The 14718-nt window shown below is 34.1% G+C and overlaps 2 protein-coding genes across 2 annotated transcripts; one reads left to right on the top strand and one right to left on the bottom strand.

The window, feature by feature from the left end:
• Nucleotides 1-6999: 6999 nt before the first annotated feature.
• Nucleotides 7000-8448, top strand: LOC112529806 (pelargonidin 3-O-(6-caffeoylglucoside) 5-O-(6-O-malonylglucoside) 4'''-malonyltransferase-like). The gene has a single exon (XM_025141214.1). The coding sequence runs from the start codon at nucleotides 7064-7066 to the stop codon at nucleotides 8354-8356; it is 1293 nt and encodes a 430-aa protein (XP_024996982.1). The 5' UTR covers nucleotides 7000-7063; the 3' UTR covers nucleotides 8357-8448.
• A 1011-nt stretch (nucleotides 8449-9459) lies between these two features.
• On the bottom strand, nucleotides 9460-12847 carry LOC112529717. Its single transcript, XM_025141087.1, has 3 exons — nucleotides 12663-12847; nucleotides 10730-10887; nucleotides 9460-9699 (listed from the first exon to the last, which is right to left on the bottom strand). Exons 1-3 carry the CDS (start codon nucleotides 12730-12732, stop codon nucleotides 9682-9684), a joined length of 246 nt encoding a protein of 81 aa, XP_024996855.1. The 5' UTR covers nucleotides 12733-12847; the 3' UTR covers nucleotides 9460-9681.
• Between the last annotated feature and the right edge of the window lie 1871 nt (nucleotides 12848-14718).

Below are 14718 nucleotides of genomic sequence, written 5' to 3'. Positions count from 1 at the left end.
CTTTTCTTAATGGAGTTGTTTTGTGATGAAACGATATGAAAGAATGCAGCCATACGGTGCCGTTAGCTAATACGTACTTGTGCTGTTGGTTTGCAAAATTACCATTTTGCCCCTATATCGTAAAAAACTTTACAAAATTTTCAAAACAAACCCTTAACTTTTTGAAATACTTCTTTTGTCCCAAAAACTTCTGAAAGTTAATTTTTTCGACCAAAAATGTTTAAATGCAAACAATAACAATTAATTTTTGTTTAATTTTTAACTTGTTCAATGAAATTAAAATAACCAGTTTGATCATATTATACCTTAAATAAAAATTTCAGTAGAGTTCAAGACTTTTTCAAAAGTCAACTTTAACTTCGGTTACTACATTAAATATTAGAATAAAACTGTTTTTTATTTTTATGTAATTAATGCGTTGGAAATTAGGGGTGCTCATGGATTTGATTGATCGGTTTGAAAACATTTGAACAATCCAACCTAATGTTTGTGGTTTGAAAAATATTAACTCAACTCTATCCAAACCAAAGTGGCAACCCAACCCAACTCAACCCAAACCGTACGGATTGGTCGGGTTGATACTTTGGTACATTAAAATATTCTTCTAACCTTGAATATGTTGTTCTCTATTTGTAACATTTTTTTTCATCATCAACTATTTGATACAACTTATCCATACTTTATATGTATATCACATTCAATTAATTTTCTCTATTTACACATATATGTTCACAGTTATTAAACATAACATATATACGAATGAGTTATATAACGATGCGAATAAATTGAAAATATTTGTATATGAAGAGTGTAGATGATAGTGTAACTGTCTAATGTATATATTAAAAAAAAATTCAACAATCATATTAAATCCAATAAATAAAAGGATATCGTGTTCATCGAGTTGGGTTAAGTTCAAATAATAGTAATCCAATATTAACCCAATACATACGGTTTGAAAAATTTACAACTCGATTAGGCACCGGGTTGCTTCGAATTAAGCTATTTCGTGTTAGGTTGAGTTAGGTTGGATTAGTCGGGTAAATTGTTGCATACAATGTCGATTCCCGATTTAGTAGACTAAATTCTTACTCGATAAGTGATAGTATTGAATTTTACCCGTAATCGTTTACCAGGTAAGTGTTTAGTAAACGACCCCTTACTCTTAAATCTATTTCGGAAAAAAAAGAAGCAACAAAGTGGAGAACTAAACTCAAGGTTTAGTTTGTAAAGTTGAGTAAACCTTGAGGTTATTTATGTAATTCAATTTCTTAAGCTTGTTAGCTGGGCTGTAAGGAATCAAGTCAACGCTCTAACAACTTGAAGTTATATCAATTGTCAATTTAAGCCCTTTTACTTTCACTTACTTACATTTCAATCCTTTCATCTTTTTCCGGTAAAATAGTAACGTTTTGGAACTCATTCGATTGATGGAATATATCACATCTCGTATCAGTCTCTCAAAGTTTACCAAAGTTGAGAGGATTGTTGATATTACTTATTGTATGTGTTTCGATCAACGGTGCTCAAAAATCCGACCAACCCGATCAACTCAACCAAACCTAATGCAAAATAACTCAACCTGAAGCAACCCGATGTTTAATCGAGTTGTAAAATTTTCAAACTGTAGGTATTGAGTTGATATTGGGTTACTATTATTTGAACACAACCCAACCCGATTAACCGAATATCATTTTATTTCTTGGATTTAATATGATTGTTGAATTTCTGTTAATTTATATACATTAGACAATTACACTATCACGTACGCTCTTCATATACACATATTTTCAATCTATTCACATCTCTATGTAACTCATTCGTATATATGTTCAATAACTGTGAACATATATGTAAATTGAGAAAATTAATGGATTGTGATATACGTAAGAAGTATGGATAAGTTGTATCAAATGGTTGATGATGAAAAAGAAATTATGAGTAGAAAAATAACATATTCAATGTTAGAAAAATATTTTAATTTACCAAAGTATCAACCCGTACGGTTTGAGTTGGGTTAGCTTGCACTTTGTTTTGGGCTGAGTTGGGTTAAGATTTTTTAAACCGCAAACATTGGATTGAGTTGTTCAAATGTCTTCAATTCGATCAACCCAACCCATGAGCACCCTTAATTTAATGACACAACTTCAAATACAACAAAGATAAAGAGATTCACATCATTTGATTCTTTTTTATAACAGATAAACACTAGCCCATGTCAGATAACTTTCATATCAAGAGAGAGGCAAATATGCATGTACTATGTAGTAGATAACTGTTTAGAAGTTTTTTATCTGATATATTTAAATTTATTAAAAAACCAGACATTATAATAACTCCTTCTAGACTACCTTTCGATAGTTTAAAGGATGATAATAATGTCATTTTTGCAAAGACAGAAGTTTTCAACAAACGGTGCGAACTTACAAACCAATTTTCATGTGTTGTTTTATATATATAATGTTATTTCATATGTGAAACGTTCATTTTGTGGCTTTCTCCACAAACAAAATAGTCCTGAAAGTTTTACATATGAAACAACATTGTATAAACACTGCATCATATGAAGCAATAGATGAAAACTAATTTGTTTTTTAGGAGGTGCTGAAGTGTGAAGTCTTATTTCACTTTTGATCAATTGGAGGTGGTGCTGAAATCTGAAGTCTGAATCAATAAAACTGTTTGTTTTTATAAACCAACAAGCGTCTGGAATTTGAAATTTGAATCAATAGTTTATTTTTGTAGAATCAGGTGCAAATATTTTGCAAAATTCTCTTGATTTAATAAAATTTCCGTTGCCGAAATTCATCTCAAGTATTGCTTAACAGATGGAACACAGTAAGAACCTTTTGAATACCTTTTAGACTTCCGATGCTATCAGAAATGTGGAAAGATAGAAACTTTTCATAGAGGATTGGTCGCTGATAGAAGTTCTTGTTTCACATTAATCTTCTAAGCTAACTTATATATATATATAGGGGATTAATCAAATGAAAACTGATTAGTTTATGGTAACTGTGAAATCCAATCTCAACCACAAATCAACGGATAAATTAGAAAATTAATAATTATGGTAGTTTGAGTTAAAATTATAATTATAGGGCATTTTAGTTATTTTTTTAAAAAAACTTCGTTCTCCTCTCTTCTCTCTCTTCTCTCATCTCTCCGACCTCCAATCTCCGGTCTCCGGTGAACAAAAATCCGACAGGTACCAAGTAATCACAAAGATACACAATGTGATACCCATTGTGATATACAGTGGTACTCAAATGGTATAACTGTATATCACAATGGGTATCACAGTATATCACAATGAGTATCACATTGTGTATCCTTGTGATTACTTGGTACCTGCCGGATTTTTGTTCACCAGAGGCCGGAGAGATGAGAGATGAGAGAGGAGAGAGAAGATAGGAGAGGAGTTTTTTAAAAATACCTAAAATGCCCTCTAATTATAATTTTTACTCAAACTACCATAATTATTAATTTCCTAATTTATTCGTTAATTTGTGATTGAGATTGGATCTCACAGTTACCACAAACTAATCAGTTCTCCCTTGAATGAGCCCATATATATATAGGGGCCTATTCAAGGGAGAACTGAGTTGTTTGTGGTAACTGTGAGAACCAATATTAACCACAAATCAATAGATAAATTAGGAAATTTATAAATTTGGTAATTTTAAATTAAAATCTTAATACAAGGATATTTTTGGTATTTTAAAACTCTCCTCTCTTCTCTCTCCGGCCTCCGGCCACCGTCCTCCGGTGATACCACTATAATACCATTGTGATACCTAAAAATATTGGCTCTGTTAAACAAAAAATACATTGTGATACCTAATCATATATAAGATGCATAGTGATACCACTGTGTTACATCTTCGATCGATCACACAAACGACATCAATGTGATACCCAAACACCTATATGATGCATTGTGATACCATTGTAGTATCACCGGAGGACGGTGGCCGGTGGCCAGAGAGAGAAGAGAGGAGGGAGGAAAGTTTTAAAATACCAAAAATATCCTTGTATTAATATTTTAATTCAAAATTGCCAAAATTATAAATTTTCTAATTTATCTATTGATTTGTGGTTAATATTGGTTCTCACAGTTACCACAAACTAATTAGTTCTCATTTGATTAGGCCCCTACATATATATATATATATATATATATATCGAGAGAGAGAGAGAGAGAGAGAGAGAAAGAGAGAGAGAGACACTTGGGATCATGTGAGACCAAGGGTTTTTCGTGAGACCCGTAAGACCAATTCTCAACCCTTGGATTAGATCTACAATCTGAACATTCTTCATAAACGTCACGAGACTTCTCAATAATCACAAAATTGCCATCGTGCAACTTTAGACCATTAGATCATTAGCTTATAAAGTTGATCAATGAACATAAATTGGTCTTGGGTCTCACGAAAAACCTTTGGTCTCACGTGAACCCAACCCTATATATATATATATATATAAAGAGAGAGAGAGAGAGAGAGAGAGAGAGAAGGTATGAGCATACATTTCACATGGGTGATGAAAGGACGATGACGTCCCTGGTGAAGAAAGAAGCAACAGTCAAAGAAAATCAAAGAAAAGAAAAATAAGAGAAATTAAGATATTACTTTACCTCTTTATTTATTCGGATCCTATTAAGTGATAAGAGACTCTGGAAAAAAAAAACAGTCTAAATTACAAAACGTCTAAACGAATCAGACATAAGTGGTAATTAAGAGCTAAAAATGAAAAAAACAAACAAGTCCTTAGTTTGTATAATTTATTGGGTTTGTAAATGATTATACGTCTATGAATTTAACTGAATGAGCATATACAACATACATTTGATAATAACTGGTATACAGAAACCAACCGGGAGTCCGCTATGTTGCAATTTCAACCACGTTCAGGAAAATCGTATTTTAACATATTGTTTTTTTATAGTTAACGACAATCATAACACAACGAATCGAAATTAGTTTCTGATCATGGTATAACAGCTTTTTAACTAAATTTGTTCGTTAGGTCGATACAAAATGTCTGTTTCACATAAAATTCAGATATTTTAACAGACGAATCTAACATTAAAATCATCGATAACGCCTAACATTTTGTTTAATTAGAACTAAATGGTCCCTCACACTCTTATGGCACCAAAACCGAAGTTAATCAGTACAGTTTGTAAGGTTTTTCAAGATTATTTAATGAGCAGATAAGTCAAAAAAGCATCACCAAATCGAACAATTTAATGTTTTGAACATACCATTTAATAAAAGTCGTTAGATGTCGCAAACTGAGAATTTAATTTTTTAGGCAACAGAAGCACAATAATGGCTTCACATTAAGGAAAAAGTTTTCACAAAAGCAACCTCTCTACTTAATGTCACTAGATAGACATTTAGGGGGTGTTTGGGATTGCTTATTTGAAACAACTTATGTTTTTTTTACAAAAACATTTATCAGCTTATTATAAGTTAGAAGGGTTTAACTTCTTCAAAAACTCCTTATTACCGGTTTGACACCGGTATAAGTTGTTTATCCAAACAATCAAAAGTGCTTATTACCGATGTCATACCGGAATAAGTCAATAAATTGTTTTTATAAGCAATCTCAAACACCCCCTTAATAGATCTAGGGTGTAGAAAAGACGATATGGCTCGTGGGGGAATTAAGATTCGACTCGTTAAAACGCTTCACAATTTTGTATGTTACTTCTTAACGATGGATTTTAATTTTTTTTGTGATTTTCCCCAAATTTATTTGCAGGGTTGTTGAAATTCTCGGGTGTTTTCGTCGACATGTCATTAATTGACCGAGTTTAGGTGTTAGTTACGACTAGGGGTGCTCACCAACCTGATCAACCCAACCCGATGAGAAATAACTCAACCTGAAGCAACTCGATGTCTAATCGAGTTGTAAAATTTTCAAACTGTAGGTATTAGGTTGTTATTGGGTTATTATTATTTGAACGCAACTCAACCCGATGAACCCACTATTCTTTTATTTATTGGATTTAATATGATTGTTGAATTTCTATTAATATATACATTAGACAATTACACTATCAGGTACGCTATTCATATACGCCTATTTTCAATCTATATGTATCTCTATATAACTCATTCGTATATATGTTTAGTAACTGTGAACATATATATGTAAATTGAAAAAATTAATTGAATGTGATATACGTAAGAAGTATGGATAAGTTGTATCAAATCGTTGATGATGAAAAAGAAATTATCAGTAGAGAATTAACATATTCAAGGTTACAATAATATTTTAATGTACCAAAGTATCAACCCGACCAACCCGTAAGGGTTGGGTTGCACTTTGGTTTAGGTTGGTTTGGGTTAAAATTTTTCAAACCGCAAACATTAGGTTGGATTGTTCAAATGTCTTCAACCCGTTCAACTCAACCCATGAGCAGGGACTGGTATTGCTCACTGCAACAAGATGAGTCTCTTGGAACGTTTAATCAGTCATTTTAGACGTCTTAATAGAATAGTTAATGAGACATTTACAAGTTTTATGACCAAAACTGTGTGTCATACGTATACAGTAACGTTACAATAAATTGTTGGGACGAATTCAAGTACTTAACAAGTTATATCGACGAAATTAGGTAATCTGATAAGATATAATAAATAAACCATTTTATTAGCTTTTTTATATGACATTTTTAACACGATTTATTTCTTGTGTTACATAAGATACTCAATTTCGTCAATAAAATTTGTTAGATCGTCGTTACAGCTTACTGTAACGCCATTACATATGATTCACAGTTGTTAAGTCATTTAAGAACTACCAAAAAACGTCCTAAAAAGCCTAGTTTGTTATGGGGGCTATTCTTTCGTTGTTAGGCGGGATCGTTTTAAATGCGTCGAGACCAACAACCAACCGAATTCTTACGCTATAAAATCCGACATGTTATCGTTGTTTTTCTTTGTGATATTTGTACTTGATCGTTTTCCAAATGACAATGTCGTGGAATTCATACGTTCGTACCCCGATTCCCCATGCTCCCTTTACCAAAATACATCGAGTAAACGTATTCATGGCAATGAAGACCGAAATCCAATCAAGAAAATTGATAAAACCGTCCATTTCAACTCCTCCTTCTCTTCGTAGTTATAAAATAAGCTTCGTCGACGAGCTTGCACCCTCGATGAATATCTCTCTCGTTCTTTTTTTCCCTCATAATACCGATTATAACCCTACCCAACTTGAGAAATCATTAGAGAAAACCCTAACACTTATGTACCCTTTAGCTGGTAGATATATGGCGGACGTCCGCACAGTTGATTGTAATGACCAAGGTGTTGAATTTGTCCAAGCCCAAGCTGATACCACAATTCAAGAAATTCTTGATTTCAAGCTCAAAGTGGATCCTAACCTGATCAACCAATTCATTCCCTCCAAACTTTTGGCAGATGGACCCACGGATGCAGTACTTGCCACCCAACTCACTGCATTCGAGTGTGGAGGTTCGGCGCTTGGTGTAAGCATCGCACATAGGATCGGTGACGTCTCTACTATGAGCGCGTTCCTTAACCAATGGGCAACTTTGAGTCGAAAAGACGCCAAAGTGGAGACGGGTTTGATCACATCGTTCTCATCGTTTCCTGCTCAAGATTCACCTTTCATCGAACAAGGATTCACCAAGCTAAACGACAATGGTTACGTCACAAAGAAACTCTCGTTCGACGAGAACGCGATATCAAACATGAGAATGAAAGCCACATCAAACGGAAAGACCGACAACCGTCAATTGTTCAAGGTACAACTGGTGTCAGCCCTGATCTGGAAGGCGTTCATCGGTGTAGATCACGCGATCTACGGTCATTCGAGAGATTCTGTCGCTCTCCAACCAACAAAACTCAGACAAAAGACAAGATCCTCGTTACCCAGATCAATTTCTATAGGAAATCAATGGGGGCCAATCGTTACTGAACGTAATACTACCAAAAAGGTAGAATTAGGATTTGAAGATTTGATAGATCTGTTGGGTGATTCTGTGATGAAGACGATGAAAGAGTACTCGAAATTAGGCCATGATGATAGCCAAGAAAGGAAAGAAATGGTTTTGAAGTCGTTTTCCCAAATTAGAAACATTTCTAATGATAGAAATGTGGTGTGGTTGGTGAGTTGGTGTAGGTTTCCATATTATGATGTGGATTTTGGTTTTGGGAAACCTGAATGGATAAGCTGTGGGTGTGTACCGTTTAAGAGGGGGGTGATAATGGTGGATGATGCAGGTGGTAATGGAGTTGAAGCGTATGTTAGCATGGGAGTCGCGGACGTCCGTCATTTCGAACAAGATGAGGATATTAAAGCCTTTTCTGTTTAAACATCCATGGCCAATTGTGATCTCTCTTGAGACATGATATCATTTCAATGTAACCTTGGTTATATCAAAATGGATATTAAATTAAAGATAATAAAGTAATTGTTTTTATTTCATTATTTTTATTTATATCTTTCACTTATTTTCAATTTTTAAAAAAATAGGGGGAGTATTTTTTTAAATATGGTTATAACCACTTATTTAATCATATCTCTTGAATAATATCAATTAACGGTTTGGATGAATCCTTTAATTTTTTTATTTTTCAAGGTTCTTTTCGGATATTTTTAACCACTCTGGTTGGATCATATTGAGAAACCTATTTATTATGAATATCATGATTTTCATGCAATTATGTCATAGATATAATGTATTTTAACCAACTATCCATGATAAATAACGTTAAATAATCATGAATATAATCTATCATAAATCTCTAACAAATATCATGTATTCTTTTATGTGTAATTTCACACACTTTTATCATAGACATCATGTATTTTTATTGTTATATCATATAGTAAGATCTTACGTCGGTTAGGGAAGGGAACAAATGTTGTCGTATAAAGGATTTGATACCTCCTATATCATATGCGTTTTAAAACCGTGGGTACAGTTAGCTTGTGATGTTACAGATTGTATCTGAGCAGGAATCGGACTGGTGTGGAAGCAAGGACGCTAGGCTCCCAAGGGGGTCGATTATTAGGGACTGAATACCTCATTTATCATTACGGTTTCTAAATCTGTGAGTTCGGATGTGAACAAAACAGACAATATCTAATGCGTTTAACCTTATATGTTACACATATATTTTCATGATAAATAATTTTCATCATAAATATTTGTTACGGAAATAACATAAATAGTTGGTTTTCTAGGGTTTCAATGAATTTGTTGTTCTCATCCGAACCCATCCTATAAATCATTCTCCTCTATGAATAACTTCTATGGCAGAGTAAATGTCTTTAGCCTAGCGGTATCTGAGTCATTGGTTTCCTAAGGGTGAGAAGAGTGTGTGAGTTTATTTGTTCTATTTGTCGTATATAAATATTATATACTTCAAAAAAAAATGTACAGACATGGAAATAACCAACTTCATCTTCAAGAAAGTAGTTCAAGAATTGAAGGGCAAAGTAGTCATTAGCATTATCAAGAATGCAGAAAGCCCTGTAATGTATGAAACATGGAGAATCAAGATTCAACCATATATTTATGGAGAAAGTTTCAAAATGGTTTTAGACATCTCATAACATACACCACTTGTTTCAAAAAAGGAAATTGAGAAGGAAATACATGTCTTAGGATGGTCTTCTCTCTTTCCAAAAGCTTCATAAGCACCCACCCAACTGCCAAACAGGAAAAAGTAAGAAACACAAGTTTTAACATCATTAAAATATGTAACCAAACCGACCCGACCCAATATCTTCCACCTAAGGTAAGGTTGGGGAGGATATACGCAGACATTTCATCTGTTTCGGAGAAGAACCCCAACTTTTTTTTTTTTGATTAACTTGGATATCCAACCCGCTATGCGAGCCGACTAATCCCAGAGCAACCACCTGTTTTGCAGATAGCCCGGAGTCACCGTATTTGAACCTCCGTGGCCACAAGGGGATCTTTATTCCTCCTTGGATTTGAACCTGGTACCTCCTGGTACTTTTGACCTTTGGAGCCAAGCTCAAATCAATCAGTCACCACCCTTGTGGTTGAAGAACCCCAACTTGTGAAAAGGGCAAATAAAACATATAGAAAGCACAACTGAAAGCCACGAATTTGTCGGGAAATGGTTTTTCCAAGACAAGATTATTTTAGGAACACAAAGATCCGACCTAACGGAAAAGCACACGAAACAACACCAAAGAAACTCCTTATCCCTATCAAAAGGAACTTGTAAAATGACCTAGGGGTGAAAATGAGACGATACGGCTCATAATGGCTTATGAGTTGGTTCATTAAAAAGCTTGGCAAGCTCAAGACCAGCCAAGCAAAGCTCAATCCTAGTATGGCTCAGCCTTGACAGCTTAACCTAAATGAGCCAACCCCACAAAGCCTATAGTTGTAACCCTTTAGGAAATAATTTATCTGAAATTGTGTTTTACGTGTTCATTTTCAATTTTACAAAAGCACATTTGAGGTGATCCAAAGCTCGAGCTTATATGAGCCTATGTGACCCCAGAAAATCAATGCTATAGGAGCTGCCAAGCATGAGCTAGTAAAAGCTCGGCAAGCTGAGACCGAGCCTATACAAGGTCACAGGCGTAGCAAGTTCAAGCTTGGATCGACTCAATTAAACACATTGTTAATTATTCCATTCAATCACGGCATTATAGAAATGTCAGGGGAGTATAAACAAGCAAAAGAAAAACTACTGCATACCAAAATAGCATCAATCTCCTCTTGAGACATTGGTGTTCTTTTGGGCTGAAGAGAGGCTTTTCCTCCTAGAGTTTTTTCAGATGGGGCAGACCTTGAGAAAAAGGCTGAAGGAACATCACCGGCAACAGGCGCTGCAGCTTGGTTCTGAGTTGTGGAACCTGCAGGAATATATATATAAAGCAGATATATGAAAGTAAAAATCTCCAACATTTGGATAATTGAAGTTGGTTTAGATAAATCATAAAGTATTATGGTTGGCCTTTCAAATAAATTGCATCATACCACTGAAAATCATGGTTTGCAAGTGACGTAAATAACTGAACTCGACCACTAGAAACGAATGACTTGCCTACTGTACACTATTCTTAGCTTTTTAGTCGTCAGTATGCAGTTTCTGTTTCCTTGATTGTTTTAACCTATTTTCCTCATTTTTGTCTCTGTTGCCCTTGTCTTGCCTGTTTAAATGTATCTGTTGCTTGATTTCACACACTCTTACCTGCACATAGCACTTTTTTGTCTTTCATTTTTATTTTTTGTTTTACAAATCGGGTGTCTGGTAACAATCTCTCTATCCCTTGTGATACAGGAAAGGTTTGTGTATATCCTACCCCCCCCCCCCAAAAAAAAAAGACCCTACATGCGTAAGATTTACTGGGTTTGTTTGGTTTTAACTAAAAATGATCATGAAACATGTTTTCATGTATCAAGCGTCCATAAAAGAAACAATGAAGCGACCATCAGCTAAACTAGTTACAACTTAAATTCCCCTAGTGTGGTGCATAAAGACAACGGGATGAGAAAAATCAACCGGGTTAGATTCTTTCCATCTACATATGCACTTGTGGCCACCGGCAGATTTACCTCAGAGGCGTGGGCACAGCCTACAGTCACGACTTGTCATGGGATTAGTCTCGACAAAGCCTGGGATCACCCATTTCCAAAAAAAAGAACTTAAATACCCCTAGATTGAGATGAGCAGTTAGTTTGTGTAAAAGTTTTGTATATTTATCACCAAATTCCTCCAATAAATTGAGATTCCTACACTAGGCTTCTCGGTTTTGTGAGGGTTGGGAGGAAAGTTCTTGTATCCAGTCTATTCGATAAACCAAACCAAAGAAACCCGGTATATGCTACCCGCAGGTAGGGTCTTGGGGGTAAGATATATGCAGACCCTACCTCTATCCTAAGAGAAGACCTCCAACTTGTGAACATCTGGTATATTCGATGCACTATGCCACTATGCAAATAGGTTGTGTCCCTAAATGGAACCCATAACCTTCCAACCACAATGCAAGAACTTACCAGTTGCTCAACACTTGCCTTTTACCACAAACCTCTTACTTAGGATTACCATGATTAGTATATTATACACAATTGGTGATTCGTTTATATTAATGTATGGTTAGGTCATATCTCCTTAATTTACGTTGAAAATCATGTCGCCTTCTGGTCGAATCTATGAAAATATGTTTCTGCTTGAGTAGTTGAGTCAAGCTTGAAATAAGCATAACTGATCAATCTAACTTGTCTCTCTATTTGCTAATCGATATAGGAGAAATCAACAAGCAGAACAGAAACATGAATGCAATTAATGCGTCATTCCGACATTTAGTTGATATGCACATCCTGCTATTCCAGGGAATACGACGCAATAACCTAATTTGTAAGATTAATCTAAATTATATGAAACAATTAATTCATAATTATGTTCTATATGTTGATTCTTCCTATATGCTTAATCATATTCGCTAATTCCAGCCAAACCCAATCAGAAACAAATTATCATAAATTCAACTGGAAGATACCATGATCTGCAACATAAATTAAGAACAAATGACGTAACCATACATTAATACGAACGAATCAACATCTATTTATGATATTCATCCAGAATCTAAATCAACAAACACAAAGACTAAAACGAAGAACAAACCAGAAGGCTTCGGATGACGCTGTGGAAACTTGATCCGTGGAATTCTCTTCATCGCTTGCGCTGCTCCCATATCTCGACCGATTGGAGGTGGTGGTGGTGGTGGTGGTGGTCGTGATGACGGCGGCGGCGAACGGAGCGAAGTAACTTTCTGCGGTTGCGACTTCGGAAGGGGCTTTCTTTGCTTAAAGAATAACGAGAAAAAGTAATGGAATTTGGTGATTATCGCCATTTTCATCCAAAAGAATAAAAAAAATAAAAAGTAATCAGAGTTTGTTTTCGATTTATTTCGGTAAAACTGTTTTTTTACAACCCATTTTCACACAAAATTAATTTTAATATTTTTTATTTTGTTAAAAAAATTAAAAATAATCGTATCCGAAAAAGTTGTTACAAGAAAATATTATATATACTATATTATAAAGTATTTGATAAAAATTATTAAAAACAAGTTTTTTTATGCATAAAGTACTGTTTATTGATGCATATTATTTAAAATTTAAGATTACAAGTAAATTGCGTATGAGTACAACTTATTAAAGCTTCATACTTGAATTCGTCTAACTAACTGCAGATAAACATAATCAAATATTAGATAAACATATCATTTTAAATATAAAAAAATCTAAAATATAATTAGAATAATCATTGATAACTAACAGTATACTTAGTTATTATCTTTATTAAAAATTATATTATTAAACAAAAAAAATGAATTAAAGAAATACATAAAAAAGAGAAATTGTAAAGTCATTTTGGTACTAATATAAATATTTTTTTTTTCAGTTTTTCATAACATCGACCGAGACAAAAAAATAAAATAAAACGAAACATTAAAATCGAGATGTATCTCGCTACATTGTGCGAGTATCCTTCTAGTTAAAAATAAATATATATAAAAATTACTTTCGTTATTTTTATTTTTATTTTTATTTTTAGAGATAGTTTACCAAAATATTTACCGGCAAAAATCATCATTCTAAGTATTTAGTAAACGGTCTCTTAGCCGAATGGTTATTAAAGGACCGTTTACCGAATATTTATCAGACCACTTTACTTTATCTCGTGAACATGACAAATATTAAACATCCTACTCAGTAAAAACAATGATAAAAATCGAGAGAAAAAAATTAATAACTTGCTAATTTTATTTATTCGAATGTGTTTCGTTTTTAGTTCAAATTTATTTTTTAAATGGAGGGGGACGGCCCCTCCAGTCAAAAAACAAATTATTAATTTTATTTTTAAAAAGACAGAAAAATAAAACCAAGGTCGGCATTTGGGTGGAGACTAAATCGAAGCAACCAACAGAAAGGAGCAGAGAGAGAGAGAGAAGAAATGAATCAACCATTAGGGAAGGTTCCAAACAAGCCTAGCACAGACCACGTTTAGGGAAGGCTTCATGGTAAGGTCAATCAGCCTCAACCGGACATCATTACTTGACCACCATGTCATAAGATCTCATTTTGTTTTTGAAGATACGGTCATTTATTTCCTGTCAAACATGGTAGACAACTCCAGCAAGCACTAATCTGCGATTAATAGACCAGATGATCTTGTCTTTTGTGGTTTGCTGGAAGACTCTCATGATGTTAGTCCAGTCATCCGCAAGAAGGTTCAGTGTGGGTTTAATGTCATTCCAAACCTGATCGGTGAAGGACCATTTTGGTATATAAGATGTAAAATTTTAAACATTTAAATACATGGGTAACTGTTGAAGCATTAACCGGTTATCATGCTAATGTGGCGGGTGATATGGTATCCAACTCAATATTATTTGTTGAATCATTAACCGGATACCACATCATTCGACATATCAACATGGTGAGCGGTTAATGCTTCAACCGGTTACCCGCTTACTTACATGTTTAAGACCTTACATCTTACGTACCAAAATGAAAGTTTTGAAGGTACGTTACTTATAATAGGAATCAAGTTAAAGTACGATATTTTTTTCATACAATTTGCATTAAAATAAAATGATAAAATAAGCGATTAAGAAAGGAGATTTCAATAATATGCGATCAACACTAACCATTAGATGACATACTAACGACAA

This window comes from Cynara cardunculus (genome assembly GCF_001531365.2).
Source record: "Cynara cardunculus var. scolymus isolate 2C chromosome LG 16, CcrdV1, whole genome shotgun sequence".
Lineage (NCBI taxonomy): Eukaryota > Viridiplantae > Streptophyta > Magnoliopsida > Asterales > Asteraceae > Cynara > Cynara cardunculus.
Note: the sequence above shows the minus strand (reverse complement) of the source record. Positions and strands in the feature narration are given on the sequence as shown.

What these genes read in the sequence shown, in the direction of transcription:
- LOC112529806 (XM_025141214.1), top strand. Translation starts at nt 7,064, where the DNA reads ATGGCAATGAAGACCGAAATCCAATCAAGAAAATTGATAAAACCGTCC.
- LOC112529717 (XM_025141087.1), bottom strand. Translation starts at nt 12,732, where the DNA reads ATGGGAGCAGCGCAAGCGATGAAGAGAATTCCACGGATCAAGTTTCCA. An exon ending in GCGTCATCCGAAGCCTTCTG is followed by an intron (nt 10,888 to 12,662) that starts GTTTGTTCTTCG and finishes ATATTCCTGCAG; the next exon opens with GTTCCACAACTCAGAACCAA.